The sequence below is a fragment of the Gobius niger genome (assembly GCF_951799975.1).
Source record: "Gobius niger genome assembly, chromosome: 5".
Taxonomy (NCBI): Eukaryota; Metazoa; Chordata; class Actinopteri; order Gobiiformes; family Gobiidae; genus Gobius; species Gobius niger.
In genome coordinates, this window is record NC_136856.1 from 11,764,760 (window position 1) to 11,783,713 (window position 18,954).

The following is an 18,954-nucleotide window of genomic DNA, read 5'->3' on the forward strand; positions in this document are numbered from 1 at the left end:
TGCAAACGCTGTTGATTAACTTGAGCTTGACCCAAACCTCTTGATAAGAATTCTTTGCAAAGGCCTGTACGAAATGTGTTTATTTTTTTTATTTGTTTTTTCTTTGGGAAATGTGATCACATGACAGGACAACTTCCTGCCCCAAACATAGTGAATTATACAAACAATTATTATTCCATATGGCATTAATGGCACATGTGTTTGGGAAAAAGGTGAGTATTTGGTGAAGAGTTGACGACTTGACTGGACTAAAAGCATGTTACTAACACAGGTTTTGTTTGAGTGAATGTGAATGGCTGAACTAATAACTTTATGTTTGTCTTGTCTTGTCTATGACTTGGACAGAACACAATGGTAAACATCTATGTGGGTATTTGATTTTGAATTTCCAGGTTTTTAACAGGTGCCGGGAAGCAGCAGTGACTACAGAGTCACAAATCTGAGAAAAGAATGTTGTTTTGTCTATGTTTTCTTTGTTTTTGTTTTTTCTCTGTGTCCCTATTCTCAGACCGTAAAGGGATCACTACAGTTCAAAACTCACAGAACCAATATGCAGAATGAGAAGCCTATTTGAAACCATGGTTTGTGTGCAAGAAACTAATGATGGATCACGATAATTGTGCGGTTTGGTAAGATACTTGTTTCTTTATTTCTTTGTGTCAGGGACATAACATACTGAAAACATTGTTTATCAACAGAGCCTATGGGAAAACAACTGAGGCCTCTTAACAATATACCGGGGTTTAAACAGGCAAAAACAAGTCACATTTTTAATGCCCAAAACTATATTTTAATTAATAGTATTTTTGAATTTATAGAAATTTACCAATTTATTTAAATTGATAAAGTAATGGCCAAGATGTTATATCTTATCTGTTCAGAACAAATATAAAATGCATCTGAAATTTGATTGAAATTTGAAGTGTTTGTGGAGGTATAAAATATTTGGCAAATCTACTGTTAGTGTGTATATGTATTAATGCAGTTTAAACCAACTAATCGGCACAGTATGACAAATTATGAATATGGCAATTATGACAATGTAAAGAATATTAATCACTGTATTACAGACACCCACGGCAGAACAGCATGTCGTATTCAGATCGGCCTCAGACAGGCCTACTCTTGGTCATTCCCTCAGGGTGGGGGAGGTTATGTTTTTTGCTGTGCAACCTTTTTCTGCTTTCTGATTAGCAGGTCATCTAAAATAATACTATGCCATGAATCGGTACTCAAAATGTGAAACCAGCTCTGAACTGGAGCTGGGCCGAGGTCTGCAGAGACCGCCCTCCATGATACGGTGGAAGACCTGGACATCGACACACTGACTGCATGCTCTCCTGATCACGGACTCAACCAGCCTGGCTCGTCTGGACTTAGGGACCATTCCAACGCCTCTGGACGTTCTCCCTGGCCCTTGTGGAACCGGCGGGGAGTGCCCTGACTTTCCTGAGGATGGGGGACGAGGAAGACGAGGTTGGCACGACCGTGACCTCCTGCGTTGAAACACTAAGGCGTGGGCGCTAGGTGCTACGTTGGACCTGGTCTAGGCTTCGCGCTGGGCCAACGTTGGATAAGAGTTAGGCCCTCGGGTAACTCCAACGATCACAAATACTCCGAACTGTATTAAGATCTCTCAGTGTCACAAGATTCACTGAGACCACGTCTACACTGACCACACACATCTGAACATGATGACTCCGGACGCTAGAGACGACACTCTCTTTTCAGGGGAGCATGTTGAGTCTTCAGCCTTCTGAAGAGTGGCATAGTCCACTTTGTCTTCAGTTTGCTGAAGAATAGCAGTTTGTAACTAAAACATAAAAGCCAAGTGTTTGTAAAACTAGATCTTAATGTTGGGTACTAAAATAAATTACAATTCAGTTAAATGGTTTAGCATATCACCCTATAGGCCATAAACATAGCGTGATAAATTTGGCCATATTATTATCCTGTCCATATTACATCAGTCTCCAAAGTTGTTGGTTACACACAAACTCTAGTTTTTGTAAGCTCTGACCCAGGAATCTAGCTCCTTTATCTTATGCATCTCAGCCGCTGACATTCCCCTAAGATCTGACATCTGTATTTCTAATTTTGTTTAGGTTGGTAATTTTCTTACAAGAAAGTGAAAGTTCTGTTGTTGTTTTTTGTTTATTCAAACCGACAATGTACAGAACCATTAGTCTTTACAAAAGAAGAGATGAGCACTATCCAGTATTTGTTTTTGTTTTTTTTATAATCAGCAATAGTCAAAGTTTATTCTTATTTGGAGTACTTTTTAGTTGTTTTGTTGATCAAAATAAAATAAAGTTTTATTATAATCAAAAGTGGGGATTGTTATGGAAATTATGGAAATCCAACTGTATATTATATATTATATGTTTATTATATGCTTTTTTGTAATCACATTACGTATGTGTTATGAGCGACTGACAAGTATGCACTGTACCCTGTTTACAGCTAAGAGACAGTGTTTACAGCAAAGGGACACCTGCTCGGACACCTGCTTGGCCGGGGCAGTACATCTTATCTCGAATTGGAGACAGGGTGTCTGTGTCCTTGCTGTGGCGACGTTTGTCTAATACATCTTCGTCAGCGTTTTTGAATGTCTTAGGTCAATCTGAACCATTACACCATTGGGGCATTCCACAATCGTATGATCATTGTTTATCTTTGTGTATAAATACTGTGAGCTCTGAACTGTGCTTCAGAGCATCTTGTATCTCGGTACTTGATGTGTCTCCATGTGCACATGTCCAATAAATCGGCACGCTTGACTCACGACAACTTCTCTCCGGATTTTATTTACTATGGTCTCGATATTTACCATAACAAAACTAAGATGGACGTAAAACTAGGAAACAATTATGAGCACATACAATTACAAATACAAACTGTGCAGACGCCAAAGAATGCAAATCTGCCAGTTCTACTCTGATGTTGTCGACTGTTCGTATTGCTTGCTGCCCCCCATTCCTCCTTCCCTCTTTCTAGCAATCACTCCTTAAGATAATGTGTACAGTAAATAAATAGATAAATAAATAAAATAAACACCAAAAGCCAATTAAAATGATCATGCTATGCTAATTGCCATATAGAAAGTAAGACTTCCTCTCTCCTCTCATGGCAGAGGGGATTATATTTCCTGTCGTCATGCGCGGTGACATTCAGCGTGTTATTAAAGCGCACCAGGCTGAGGCTCCACTGATTACGCACTCTGAGCCTGATCCATTATAAAGGCCACTACCGTGTGCGTGTTTACGCAAATCTCAACGGCACTTAAGAGCTGATCAAACATCTGCGGCAGGCCATCCATTTCCTGTACATTCATATTGCAGAGGGCTGAGAATACTGAAGAACAAAGTGGAGATGACGTGTGCCAAAGTCAAACCAGTGTAGTCCGTGTGGTTTCTTCCAGGCAGTGTTAATTTCGTTGACTAAAATATTTGGTCTTAATTTTAGTCAAAGTGTTATTTTTGACGACTAAAATTGGACTAAAACTAAATCAATTAAATAATAAATAATAAAATAAGACTAAATAAAAATGAAAGGGAGAGACTAAAATCATCCAAACTTCTATTGACCGTCTGAAAGAGCCTCAGATCATGTAAATTCTCTGCCAAAGGATCAGCTCTGAGCTTTGTTCATGTGGAGCAGCTCCATGAAGCAGAGGAACCAGATTAAATATCATTATAATGAATATTATCAATGCAAAGTCGACTAAATTCGTCTTAAATTTAGTCGACTAAATTTACTTGCAATTATAGTCGACTAAAACTAGACTAAAATTGAAGATATTTTTTCGACTAAAACTAGACTAAAATCGAATTACATTTTCGTCAAAAGACTAAGACTAAAACTAAATTAAAATATGTTGTCAAAATTAACACTGCTTCCAGGTTCTCCTATTCTCCTGCCACGAAAAACAAGTGGATGTGAATGGGGTGTAAGTGAGTGGTTGGTAATGGCGCAGATTGGGAGCTCCTGGTCTAATGTAGCTTTCCACCGCCAAGTATGGAGTGAATGAATAACGCACAAAATTGTAAAGTGACTTTGAGCATCTGGAAAAATGCTACATGAGATTGAGACTAAAAGGATTATAATAAGACTAATATGACTAAAGAGGATATGTAACGGGCGCAGTCTTCTCTCTGGTGATGGTAATAATAGTAATAATGACAATCATGGAGATATTGCTCAGTACATTGGCAAAAAGGATTGCTGTGTCTGTCCTAAATTGATGGAAAACCATACAAACATAAGACTGCCACCAGCACAGTCATTCATACACCTGCCTGCCCGGTTTGACACAAAGTGAGTTTACTCTGTGTCCGATTATTGTGTCCTGAAGTGAAAGTAGGCACATGATGGTCGGGTATTCCCATGTCCTTGAGTTTTGGCCCTGAACACACAGTCCTGATTGGCTGAGAGTCCACGCAGGAGAGTCCCGAATGTGGCAAGGCGAGGGTTGACTTCGATTTTACTTTAGCTTTAAAATGCCACAACGCCACCCCAGGAGTTTCACCTGGAGATTTAACTAAATACAGATTGACAAAGCACAAGGCACACAGGTTCGTTCTGATATAAAATGACAAGCAGGCAATGTCCATCTTACAAAGGTTTGCTTTATTTTTCTATAAGTTAAAACAGTTGTTTGTTGAGTTCCATTTCGAAGTGCACAATTACTTTTAATGCAAGTTCTGTACCACTTGTCCATAATTTCAGTTCTTTATCCAGTACCAGGTTTTCGTCACTTCAATACATTTCGTAGTCATTCGGTTGCACTTGTTCCAGAGCGAAGAGAGGACCAGACAAGACAGCAGTTCCCATGCCTGAAGCTGCACAATTAAGGGCGCATCTTAGGCACTATTCAAACAAAATTATATATGTATGTCTTGTATAAAAGTTACCTGCTAACACAACGAGGGAAACCTAAACGGTCGACAGGAGGATGGAGCTTTTTAGTCGGACGCTACGCCGAGGTACCACAGCTGTGACAAGAATACGGCGTGAGGATGTTTTGAAAGATGTTGCTACGCTAAAAGGCTAGCTGCCACTCTTACCTCCCACACGAGCTTCGCAAGGTTGGACGATGTAACCAGCGCACCAGATACCAGCGCCACCGACATGCTAAAGTAGCGGAGAAGCTCTGCATTAGGACTAATTTAGCATTAAAACGCATTAATTAGCGGGTTGACGTTACCTGCGCAGACATGAAGGAGCGCTCGAACCGGGTGGCCCGGAGACCAGGGGCGGAAGTGAGAGGTCAGAGGGCGCGTAACGTAAACCACGCACTATTTATAGGGCGACGCAATGCATGAAGCCAATAATAAAACATTTACGTGGCAGAGCCTGCCTGCAGGCGATACTGCCACACTTAGTTCGATGACTGCGGAGAGTAGCCCTGGTCCACAATCCACTCATCTGTCATTGTGTCCGACGCAATGTATGCTGCCATACATCTTTCTCTCTCTTTCCCTGTTCACTTAGTTTCCAAAACAGGTTTACTACCTCCATCAATCTTCACATCACGGCTGCTGTCTTGCCCAAGTCCACCCAGACGGACAGATGGGGAGAGAGGGGAAGAGAACCAAAAAAAACCCCATGCCTTCATCTCTCTGAACTTCAGGGGCCTGGCAACGCTGCATCTTTTGTCTACGGCCAACAATGGCAAGGCATATCTCAGAGTGGGACAGTTAATCTCATGCACATTGCAGGGGGCTGGACTGTCCTGTCTGCTGACTGTCCCGGGGTGATCCTCAGAGAGCCACATGGATGTTGAGAGGCCAATAAGAATCCCAGAAGACAATAACTCAATGATGGGCTCGTGTGTTTTCATTTACACGGCAGTACAAGAGGATTACAGAGATAAATCAGGGGATAATGGGAGAAGTGACGCTCAGACGGGATGTGTGCACTGACCACTGGAGTGAAGAAACAATGTGGAACAAGGCCACTCGTTTTAGACCGGTTACTCTGGGGTTTTTCTGATGCAGATGTGATTAAGGGCTCCAGAACATTGCTTAAACAACATTTAAACTGTTTACTGTTTATATATTAAAGTCAGATAAATGCTTTGTCATTATTATCAAGGATACATTGGTTTTATATTTGGACAACCCGGATGAGGTGATGAATATCTTTCTAAACATTCACATAGTCCTGTCTATTCTGAACCTACACTGAGCCATGTCTGTGTGGATCAACATAGATGTGCTGAGAGTGGAGTGAGTGCAAAGCTGGTCCCGGGGCAGCCTCTCTCATTGTTATGAAGCCATTAGATGCTGTCTCCAGATGTGTCAATGCTCTGGCTGAGATAGGGGGAGACAAACAGCCCCGGGCCCGGATGGATGAGACATGCGAGGTGCTTACATGCTGCAGAGGTCTGGAACCATCTCTGAGCATCTGTGTGTGTTATCGTCATGTTTATAACAGGAAACCGCCCGCACCAGTCAAAAGGTCACCTGCAGCTGTGGATGTGATGCACAGGAGCAAAGCAAGACGGTGAACACAACAAGCTCATGATACTGCATGAGTGGACTGCATTTTGGTATTTTTTTGGTCACATTGGTCAAATGGTTTACAGGCATGCTTTAAGATTCTAGATTCAAGATGTTTTATTTGTCAAACCGTGTGAATGGTTTGAAATTATATTTCTCTCATCCTTGATTGTGAAGTGGGGGAGGGGGAAGAGGGGTGGGAGAGAGGCTTCCCTATGGCCTTGTGCATGAAGCTGTTCTTCACTCGACTGGAGCTGGCCCGTGGATTCCGCAGTCTCTTCCCTGAAGGCATTACGAGACTGAGTGATGGGTGCAAAGGGTCCACGGCGATTTTGACGGCTTTGCAGATCTTCTCAGTTGTTCTCACAATGCGCTGGAGGCTCCTTCGGCAGGAGGCAGTGCTGGCGCCGTGCCACACAGTGATGGAGCTGGTCACGATGCGCTCTATAGACCCTCTGTAGAAGTTACACATAACGGAGGCTGGGACTCTCTGGCTCTTCTCAACTTGCGGAGAAAGTAGAGACGCTGATTACTTTTCTTGACCAGTGATGTAGTATTCGTGGTCCAGAAGAGCTCCCAGGTCCAGGATTGGTAGAGGAGCATGCTGGACCTGTGCTCTTCGAAAGTCCACAATAATCTCTTTTGTCTTCTTCACATTTAGAGAGAGATTGTTCTGTGTGCACCACATGGCCAGACTGCTCACCTCACTCCTGTAGTTTGACTCGTCTCTGTTGCTGATGAGACCCACCACTCTGTTGTGTCGTCTGCATACTTGATGAAGAGGTTTTGAGTCGTACATTGGAGTGCAGTCATGGGTCAGCAGAGTGAACAGGAGGGGGCTCAGCACACAGCCTAGGGGAGCCCCCGTGGTCAGCGTGATGGTACTGGAGGACTTGCCGCTGACACGTGCAGCCTGTGGTCTCCCCGTCAGAAAGTCGTGCTGTGGGATTATAGTGTTGAATGATGAGCTAAAGTCTATAAACAGCATTCTAACTTTTGTTTCCAGGTGAGTGAGGGCTGTATGAAGCGCAGTGGAGACGGCATCTTCAGTTGAGCGATTGGACCAATAAGCAAACTGGTATGGGTCCAGGGTAGGAGGGAGAACAGACTTCAGCACTTCATAAGAATAAATATATATATAATTCATTATATCCATCTGGAAAATTGACCCGTCCTTCATTATTGCCTGGGCAACCTGTCAGGAGCAGTGGTACCCATCTCCATCAGAACTACCGAGGCTGAAAGGGGGAAATCCAGTGTCTTTAGTTTTAACTGTAAATGTAACCCCTGCTGTGTATGGATTGAACATCCTGAACACGACAGGGCAGCCGGCGGACAACACTTTAGGACAGAAACAATCAGAGGGAGGGGACATGAGTGTCTCTGCCCTTTTGACCGCAGCAGTTTCTGTGAGCGACTCCGAAGGCGACATTGCATTTCCTCTTGAAGCCGCTGTCTCTACAACACAAACTGGCAGCTGTGTCTTCACCACTATTGATTTCCTTTCCTTCTCCATTTGCAAACACGGGGCTCACTCGCCAGTGGAAGACCGACTCTCTTTGTCTCTCCTCTTCTTCATAATGATGGAAGTGGTCAGTATAGTACAGGCTGCAGTTGTGAACAGTGTAAGATTTAAACATTGAAAACTAAATTTAGGGGGAAAAGTTATTATTCGAAGTATTCAATGGTGGTCAGATGTGGATATCGAAAAAACAAACTATTACTCTGCTGGTGTTTTGTATAACTACACTTCCTAACACCTCAAGTCACATACATTGTTTTAAGATATGCCTCAAAAAATGTGAACCCAGTTGTCCATTTGGCCTCACAGAATCCTCATATCTATATTTATATCAGTGTTCTACGCAAAAACACAAGTCTAAAAGAGGAAAACACTTCAAAGAAAGAGAAAGGGAAACCTCACTTTGCCTCACAATGCACCGAGGAGGCAGAAGCAGGAGTGGGCCCAATCAAAAGCTTTTCCAAAACACTCCAAAAGGAAAGAAAAACAGGTCAAATCTCAGAGGGAGAGTCACAGAGACACAGAGTAAAGGCTCAGAGGATGGGGACTGAGCTGGATGTGCTCAAGTGTTGGAGACTGTGCAAAGAGAGATTCTTAGGTTCTTATGCAGAGCGCATGGAGCCGCAGGTGTGCGTGAGCAGGTGATGAGCTGAAGGAGATCCAAGTGGAGAGGGATTTCAAATGGTTTCAAAGGAAGACACACGGAATCACTGAATAAATGTGAATCCATTTCAAAGGCTTTTTCATCATATTCTCTATGCTGAGGGGGAAAAAGTGCATCTAATCACCAGACAAATTCAGTTCAATAATATTTATCAAACAATCTGGAATACTGTCTTTATCACATCAACATCCATATTTGGAACTATAGGTTAAATTGCAATACATTACATTGCAGCTGGATCGATGTGTGTGCATGTGTGTACGTTGGTGCAGGTCTGACAGCGCTGCATCCTCTCATCACCAGCCTGTCGCTAATGTGACTGTGAGCTAAGTGTTTGAGCGACGAGCACCTGGACATAATTAGGCCCCATTCATTTTTTCGATGGCTCTCCAGACAGCACCTCTGTTGTTATCTCACTTCCCCATACAGTTTTATTTGTCTATCACCGATACTTCCCCTGAGCACGTCTGCAGGTGACGTATGCTTTAATGGACGCCAGCGCTCAAATGTCCCACAACAGGTTGACGATTTCTAGATTTCAATTTTAGATAGGACCCGATGATGACTTTGGCTCTTGAATCCCTAGGGCATGACGTGATACTTTCCGGTAAATTTTCTTCAAGGGTGGGATGGCTGCATAATTATACAGCCATGTGCAAGCGCTTCACTGAATAGACAGATACGCAGATAACCATTTCACTGTACATGCTAGAAAAAAGAATCACAGCTTTGCTTTTTGGCATGCCCATTTAAAAGCTCGTCGCAGCAAGCTTGGGAACAATTTGCTGATTTTTGTAGCTAAGCCAGATGGCTTTCCTAATACAACCCTATTTGTTTTTGCTCATTTGACTGCAAGAAAAGGCACCCTGGTGCTTATTATCAAGTACTACATTTACATGCCATCCACATTCAGATTTAAGGTCAATATTATGTTACATGCGAGACCAGAGTAACTCCTGTAAACATCCAAACCGCACGGAGAACATCATGACACAAATATGTAGTCATTTTCCAAAGACAGCAACAGCAGCCGCAGCAACACGGCGGAAAATGAACAGTCCGGGCCCGATAGCAGTCGCCTTTGTTTGCGCTTTGGTGCTGGTACTGACCCACCAGCATCACATGACACTATATACGTCTGATGGTCTTCATTCATTTGAAGGAGAGACAGCGCATACAAGTACTTCCTGTACTCAAAAGAAGAGGATGCGCGGCAGAACCCAAATCAATGTTCCTTTTGACGGGGATATTGAGGTGAAGGTTAATAGGTTAAAGTATACTTTATTAATCCTCAAAGGGAAATTTGTGCTCTGCAAATCTCTCTGACCCATCCTCAACGCATATATGACCAAGTATTCGGGCAATAAAAAGAGTAACCCAGGGATCATATTTGGCTTTAAAAAACGTAATATGAGCGTATTCGAGTTTTTGCTGGAGTTTACATGGCTGTGCCAACTCGGTCATTGGTATTGTTCCAATCATTGAATGTGAATGGAGTCAATTGTCTTCATGTTTAACCCCTGGAGGTGACAAATTTAAATATACCTGCCATTCGATGCAAGAAGCTTGTCCTGCTAGTTTCACCAATCACGTTTTTTTGCCCCGACTCAGGCCTCAGGTTTAGGAATCAGTCTAGCTTTTGTGCCGCCGGTTCTAACTTTCTATTACAAAACTAAGATGTTGACTTGCAGGTGCATAATCACTGCCAGTGTAGCCGTGTGAACTGAACAATCAAGTGTTTTTTTCTACAGGATTGCACATTCACTTTGTTACCCTCCTGACAGTACTTGATAAGCCACCCCAAAAAATGATTTGTCTCCGAAAGCACTTTGCATGGAAGACAAATAGACGTGTTAATTATACGGCAGAGTCTTGTGGTTGTCACGGGGAAAGTTACTTGGAGGTGGGTGGTGGGTTGAGGGGGGCCTCGGGGAAGCTGGATGTCACTAATCACTGAGTTTGACACGCCATGACACCCTGCTATCTCTCCTCCACACCCGGGCGCTCTCTCTCGCACAAACAACAATGGCTGCTGTTGCATACAAAGGGCCTATATTTGTGTCTTCATCATAATCACCGGTCTCTCTCTCGCTCGCTCTCTCGGGCTGAATAATACGCCGAGTGTAGCATGAAATGTAGCTGCCAGGTAATTAAACCGTGCCTTTCCTTTGTGTTGCTTTCAATGCAGATGTGGAAGTAATGAAATAATTGCTGGAGATTCAGCTTGATGTGGGCGTGGAATTAAGCGTTTTTTGGGTAGTAGTGAAACTTTGAGAAGTGTTGGCAGCGTTGATTTTAGAGATTGAAAATTCATGACTAAAAATATACAAAGAACAACGTCACAGGAAAAACACACAAACTGGTGCAAAGTCTGAACCCATAAAACAGGATATACAAACCTCTAAGTTAAAGGTGCATTATGCAACTTTTTACGCAAGAAAAAAAAAGGTTGACATTTGTGTGTATTTGACCTTGTAGTGACCCAGCGGCTGTATGAGTGGTCAGCACGGCACCTTTACTTTCCGTCACGGTGGTATTTACAACGCTCCAGGATCAATTGTTTTGTAGGTTTTCTGGTGAGAGGGTCCGTCAGAAAGAAAAACCTTCCAAACAATTCATACTGAAGCATCCCAGAGAGCACTGTGATGGAAAGTAAAGGTGCCATGCTGACCACTCATGCAGCCACTGGGTCACTACAAGGTCAAATAGTTTATCAAAAGCGTTTATCATCTGACCCGCCCCGAGATGATATTGAGATATGATTGGACAAAGCAAATCTAAAGACAAAAGTTCTTAAACTGTCAACTGTTGAGCTTGTTGCATGGGCAACGGCCCTGCTAATAGAAAACGCCTGCTGCCAAATGAACACGATTGCTGCTGATGAAGCTTCTTGCATATGAGGCGAAACGTCCATCACTAAAACTACCAAGTAGATTATTATTGTTCTATGGAAAACTCCTGAACTCGGTAGAACTGAGAGCTTACACAAATAGAGAAATTAAGTCCTGATAAAATTCTTTGCGAAACAACACTATTTGTAGACAGCAAAGCTTGAGCAGGGGCACCACAGGGCGGCTTTGTACGTGATGTGACCAAGCAAAGCCTGGAGCCATGAAAAACAATTGCCCTTCAAAATGAAAGCTTTTGAGTTCAATCTGCTTAATGTGTATTCAAACTCTGCCAAATAAAACTAACTTTTCGTTTGCCTTCATCTCTAATTGCCTGTGTGCACCTTCGCACACGCTTTTACACCCGGTTAATGGTGCATGTCGCTGCCAAACAGTCAGAGAGAAGTGCAAGTCATGGCGTGGGCTAATTCTGCTCTTGCTCTGTTCAGTGTACAACCTGACGAGGACCATTAGCTCCACACAAGCTGATATTTTTAATTGTCTTGCAGCTTGTGTAACTGTGGCATTTCACTCCTCTCACAAAGACAGACAGCGAGGGCTGATTCTTTTTTTGGAAGACTGCTCCCCTTTTCACACTCTGGCGGCGGCACATTAGATACTACAAGTGGAAAAGGATAAAGTCATATCCCATTTGCCCGAGGCGTACACGAAGAAATACGGGAGACTTGAACAGTTCTGTGTAAAGCTGCAGAAAATGAAGAAACATCAAAACGAGAGGCAGCAAGAGAGCGGACCACAGCCAAGGCCCTGGTCTTGTCAAAGCAATGCAAGACTAGAATATAATATCTTTAAAATGTCTTGACTGTATAATCGTGAGGGGTCTATGAGTAGTTTTCATTTATTTTTTGGAGAGACAGGTGCACGAGGTGCCCTCTGAATCTCTCCAAGTGGATATGACAACAGGTAGAGATAAAATGTAACTAAATGGGTGCAGTGGACTTTAAACTCAAAAGACGATAGTATTAAGTCATTACAAAAAAATATGTTTATGTTTAGCAACCAACAATTTAGGATCAAAATTCTCTTGTTATGCTAACTTATTGAACCTATTTACCTGCTATTCATCTTAAGATAAATCAAACTGTTAATTTTCCTTATTCAAATTTCAAAACTTCTTGCAGCACACACCGAAGAACAGCGGTGTTCAACACAAGGAAACATTCACCTGGATGCATTTAAGAGAGGTATTAACTGTCCTACGCCTTAATTTAGACCAAGACGGTAAATGAAGCTCAGCCTCACTGAAACATTTTACTTTTTGAGGCTACAGTAGTAAATAGTAGAAGTAGAATTATTACATTTGCATTAAATTTGGAGATCAATTAAGGGACCTGTCTGCTTTATGACCAGCAGATCTCTAGAAAAGCCAACACAATTCTAGCTTGACCAGAGCATGTCCTAAATGGTGAATTTTCCTTGTTTGCCTTCAGGATGTCGCTATGCCTTGCCATACGGGAAGACTAATCTTTTATCGCTGAGGATATATGACTCCTGAACTCTCTTTAAATTGAGGTTGTCTCTTGCCTGTTATTCAGGCTTTGTAGATGGTAATCTATGAGTGAGCTCCACATGCTTGTTTGTGTGGCTGTTTTTATATTGTGTGGTTTTTTTTCCGCTTTGAAGGAGTTGCCCCATGTGGGATGAATAAAGTCTGAATCTGAATAAAAGTAGCATCCCTGGCGATGTGTGCCAATTCATTAAGAAGCTTGAAGGTCACCAAAAATTGGTCTAAGGGCAGCACTTTGGACACCACTCCCGCAGAAGAAGAAGCAACTAAATTAATCAGAAATAGCCGAGGAGTACTCAAACCTGTGTGAATATAGTCATATACTACTCCAGGTCCGTCTTTGATGATGTTAAAACATGGCGTAAAGCTCTGATATGTCCAATGTAAGACATGAAACACCCCTGAACCAGAACGTCCCTGCATAAAGTGAGTGAAGTTGGCAGGTTAGGCCCCCTTCAAACAATTTTGGTTCATGTGATGTCCGGCAAAAGTGAAGTGCTTTGTCTTTGGACTCAATTCACAGAAACAAAGTGGAGCAAAGCTGGATAGTTTATTCTTTTATTCTGTTACAAAAGTATGATGACTTCCTTCCAGGACACTTTGGTTAGAAAACAAATATTTATTTCTCAAATTTCCTAATAGCTATTTATGGTCTATCATTTCAAAACGTAATCAATTCTAAAAATAAAAAAAAAGACCAATATGTAAACAAAGAAAATAAACTGACAAAGAAATACTCAAATGGGGTTAAAATGCAACCACTAAAAAACACCAAGAATTTGTTATTTTTTTCCAAAATGAACCCAGAAGTCTGTGTTAAAACAACATCAGCATGTCAACGCCAGTCTCTCTGCAAGTGTATTTTTTTATTATTATTTTTTACACTATTCAAAGTGTAACAATAACAATGTTCTGGTCCCCCAGCTCTTCTTTATATTACAAACATTAAGTCCATTTTTACAAATCAGTTATGGCATTATAAAACATATCATTTCAAAGGTAAAGCCTCCACTGAATTTCGCTGTGCTGTTCGTCCTACTTTTGTTACAACATCAGCTGAGAAGACGCAGAGCAAGTGAAGGAAGTAGGAGACACGCAGTTAGGCAGCAAGGAAAGAAACTAAGGACACCAGAGGAGGAGGAGGAGCATGGTCGCAGGAAGAACCAACATTTTACTGTGGAAACGCATGTTATATATACATCTTCGTGGTATATGTTTGCTTCAGTAAACCTGGACCGCAGTTTCTTATTGTATAATTTGTTAATGCTTTAATGCAAATCATAGGACAAAACCAAACTTTTAAGCAGGTAATGAGACTCTAGCAACAGAGCAAAGCAACACACTTCAAAATCAACACTTTCTAAATAGTAATCTTGGCATGATGTGCATTTAATATTGGGATTATTTACTGTCATTGTTGCGAAGATGATTTAGTTAAGTTAAACTTCTACTTATGTTTTATAGCAGCCTTTCTCGACTGGGGGTTCAGCTGGTCGATTTCCCTTTAAAGCAGTACTAACTAACTTGTCTACCTTAATAAATCCTTTTCGTAGACCCTCTGAGGGTTATGCAAGTGTTGATGAGATGATTGGGGGGGTCTTTCATCTCCCCCGGTGTTTCTCGTCAGAAAACTACAATTGCAGCTTTCCCTGTCTCTGACCTGGAGCTCTGATACACACCAATGGAAACATGAAGAAGCTAACAGGCTAACGGGCAAAGCTAACTGCGTCACTGTAATTACAGCCAAGTTTGAGTGAAAAAAAAAAATCTACATTTTGTAATTGGATGTACAATATCCCTCTCTCCCTTTGTCTTTTCTGTCAGCGTAGTATTTACTCTCACGGACAATTAATAAGTTAAAAAACGTAACATGCTACGACAACTGCAGTGGCGCTTATGGCCTCTAGGGGCACAAGTTACTTAATACTGCTTCAAGCTTAAGATAATGTAAATAAAGTGACCTAGCATTGAATGGACATTGATTCACATTGTCCCTAATGTCAAATCCTGGAATGTCAAAGTAGTTTAGTGCGACCAAAGACCGAAAACAACATTCAAAAGTTTCAAATTGATGTAAAATCTCTGACATTTACGAAGAAGATAACGGGCGGTCTTCGCAAAAATATTGTCGTGAAAAGAAGACAGTTTTGCTATTTTCTGCAGCAGAACTATTTTAAAAGTCTTGATGTTTTTCCTGTCTCTACATATCCTTGGTAATGCAGTTTACCTTTGCCAACTGCAAATAGGATGTCACTTTAAGTTTTTCTCCCCCTTTTGCCTGACAGAAATGTCCCTGAAATGCACATCATCCAAACCAATGCAAACACAAATGAAATACATTCTAAAAATATTTCTCTCACAGCCCTGCCTTCCAGGGCCTGGAAGTACCATTTCATTGAGTTTGCTGTGATCTGTACAGGGGAGCCCCGTGCAGCTGACCACAGTTTCACCTCTCCCCCATAAACACAAATATTATAGACATTGAATCTGCCAGTCACATAGAGCCAGCGTCTTTACTGGAGCGAGGCAGCAACGGAGAAAAGAGGCCAAGTTCGCTTTTATAGGTCGCCCACAATCTGCTGGAGATATGGCACCCTCCATAAAATGTGTGCCACTCTGCCTATTAAAACAAAATTCATCTCAATATAAGTCTGGAGTAAAAATGATTGAAAAAAAAAGTTGGAACGCTGTGTAAAATACGAATAAAACAGTCATGTTCAAAAGTAATGTTGGCATCACTGGACTGTTATTCACCACAGACATAAACTGTGCTCAGACAAATACTTTTGGAAGTATTTTCAATCCATAATAATGACTTTACTACTCAAAAAAATCCCTTCAATGATGCACCGTCTTTTATGTCTATGTAGGTAATTTGAAATATGACCAAATAACGCAATAGATACAGACGGCATCTCTGGGCTGGAACCGCCCATATATGGTCATGTTTGAAAACAATTGGGGGGAAACAATTTGGAGAAAAATCTTTATCTAATTATTCAAAAACTACTTTAACAAATGCTAAGTTTTTAATGTAGTGTTCTACTCAATAAAGATACAGAGACATGGGGAGGAGCAAAGTTCAACAGCCCATAAATACATAAATAACGGAGAACGCTAACATGATGCTTCATGTTAGCATCGTGCTAATGCTAGCTAGCGCTGGCTAGCAACTGCATTGTTTTTTTTTCCGCTTCTACTGAACAATCTGCTGTGAATAAACATCCATATGGACCCGATTTAGACTTGGCTTTATTTGTATGTGATAAATAACTGTATATTTCGCCAGAAAATGGCTAAAAAGAGTGAAAAGATTGTGTTTCCCAAAAGATTGTGTTTTCCACCTTGGCGAGGCCACGTCCCCTTCTATGACTCTAGCAGAACATCTTTTGATAAAATACTTCTGTAGAGCTGAGATACTCATTTGCATTTCAACCAAACCACGACAACCAAGTGAAAAATGTAAAACAAAAAGGAATACTGTGTTAAAAGTTGCTTTATGTAGGCTATTCAATACTCTACATTCTATGGACAATTTTGCACCCTGTATTTTTTATTCATATTTTACACATTGTTCCGACTTTCTCACAGTTAGACTTGAAGTAGACGACATCCCTTTAACTAACGCCTTCAAAAAAGAATCAATCAATGAAAATGCAATGAGTCACAACAGTGGGAAACAGTGTATGGTCAGTACTGTACAAATCCATGTGCCACACTTGTTTCTCCCTCCTTCCGTCCCTTAATCACAAATAATCTCGATAATCTCAACACGGTAGCGACAATGCATGTCTATGTGCAAGTTACAATGATATGGCACAGGGACAAGGCATGACGTGTTGAATGAGGTGGTAGCAGCAATCCATGGTTGATGTATTCACACACCGCCGCCTCCGACCGTTGCGCAAAATCGACCAGTGCAAGCAAACCGATGGATTTCAAACTGTCCGCCACACGAAGCATCCTTCTGCAGCGGTGGCGTGGTGGGTGAAAGAAGAGTCCGGAAACCATATCCAACAGAATTAGCAGTCACAAAATGTAAGTAGTTGGTCCTCCTCCTTTGCGTAGCGTCTGTGCAAAGATCCTTCGGCCATATTGGACAGCATCTAGGTAGTCAAAAGTCAGCAGTGGAGTTGGACGTATTGCACACACGGACTAACAACTATAGCTCTGTTGCCATGGTACCTTCGCAGGCGACACACCAAAGAAACAGCAGTCTATTTTGTCACACGTACGAACACCGTAGAAAATTTCAAAAACCTCGGATAGCGGCTTCTTTATTGCGACACTCTTCTGCTTTCTTTTTTTTTTCATCAACTCTTTTTCCTCTTAGAAAAATGGTGCAAGTTTTCCGTTGTATAGTTTGTCATAGGGGGAGTGGTTTTTAAGAATGCATTTTGGCAGTACAAGTCTTACAAGTCGAAGGGGGGGGGGGGGGGGGGGAGAGTGGGAGGGGGCGAGAGCTCGGACAGCCAGACGTGGGCCGGAATAAAGAAGAAGAACGGGGCAGGGCGCGTTTGTTTCCCGAGGTCGTTTAGTAAAGTCTCCTCGCCGTTTTCTCCCCGCCCCGTTTAGTTCCGCGGGAGGGCGCACATCATCACATGCCGGACGCCCCTAGTCCCATGCTGGCTGTGTGGCTCATACAGGGCAGGGTCTGGACAGTTTTGGGGAAGTCGTGGGCGAGGATGCGGCCGTTCTCGCCCCCGTTCCCGTTCCCGCTCATCCTGGACAGTGTGGAGCAGCGCATGGCATCGTTTATGGATTGCTGGCGGGAGAAAAGCAAAAGGAAGAAAGAAAAGAGGTTAACATTGTTGCCAGACTTTGGACAGTGGCTTTCGTGTTTCTGATCAAGAATAGTTAAGTTTGATCAGGAACAGAAAACATTACAGCTAAAGTCAAATATCTAAGGAAATATTTTTGGTATTTTGTCTTTTGCATAAGTGTAATAATCCGATTTGTGCTAACTAACTGTTTGTGGTGCTTGTACGCCAAGTTATTTCATGTAAAAGATCCTGTCTAGTTTTTTTTGTCTTTCTTTCCATTAAGAAGACTTCCTTTCATTCATTTCCAAAAATGGCTTTCATACACGTTGGTTTTGCAATTAAAGGTTGGGTATGTACGACTTTTTGTAGCTATTTCGGAAACATCACATATTTGAGTTCCACGATACTGCTGGTACGTGCCAGTGCAGCCTTCAGGAGTTCTAGCTAGGAAGGATCGCTGTTGTTGTTGCTGATTTCGGCGATTTTCACCGGGTGTTTTGGTGAATGATGAATGGCGGGCAAACGGCTGATTCATCCAGGCGTGAAGCGCTGTCTAAATCACAGGTCTTTTTACAGAAGCAGATCTTTTTACAGATGCAATGCTCTGTATGAATGTTGTTTTGACCCACCATAGAACTATTTTTATAGATTTAATACATTTGTGTTGTCCACCAGAGCCTCGGACGGGACGACCCAATAATCACTCCTGTAGTGAAACTTGTTTTGCGTCCGCATTTGCATCGGGTTCAGCTGCAGTGCCTTTTTCTTTATTTCTTCTTTCTTTAAGCAAATCCGACAAATATTACCTCTTAACCCCCACCTGAACCAAGCACATTTTCTCCAGTTTGGCTTTACACAAATCTAAGAGCCTCTTGAACAAAGCAACAAAACAACGACAAAAATGAGACGAAAAAAGCTCCAAGAACACAACAAAGCGCAAAAGAAGTGACAAATGTGACAAAAAGGCATCAAAACACACACACAAAAGAAAAGACAATACAAGTGACAAAAGGGCATTAAAAAAAGTGACTAAAGTGATAGGAAATAAAAAAAATTAAAAAAAATGTGTCCATAAAGTGACAACAA

At 41.9% G+C, this 18,954-nt stretch overlaps 1 protein-coding gene across 3 annotated transcripts in view; it reads right to left on the reverse strand.

The window, feature by feature from the left end:
• Positions 1–16,567: 16,567 nt before the first annotated feature.
• The window catches only part of gria1a (glutamate receptor, ionotropic, AMPA 1a), a 104,591-nt gene continuing 102,204 nt past the window's right edge, over positions 16,568–18,954 (reverse strand). Inside the window, exon 16 of one of the 3 annotated variants that reach the window (XM_079556191.1) lies at positions 16,568–17,870. In XM_079556191.1, coding sequence (XP_079412317.1) covers positions 17,703–17,870 — 168 coding nt within the window. In that variant the 3' untranslated portion in view covers positions 16,568–17,702. The remainder of the gene's footprint in view (positions 17,871–18,954) is intronic. The other 2 variants (XM_079556193.1, XM_079556192.1) reach the window with 2 other exon arrangements.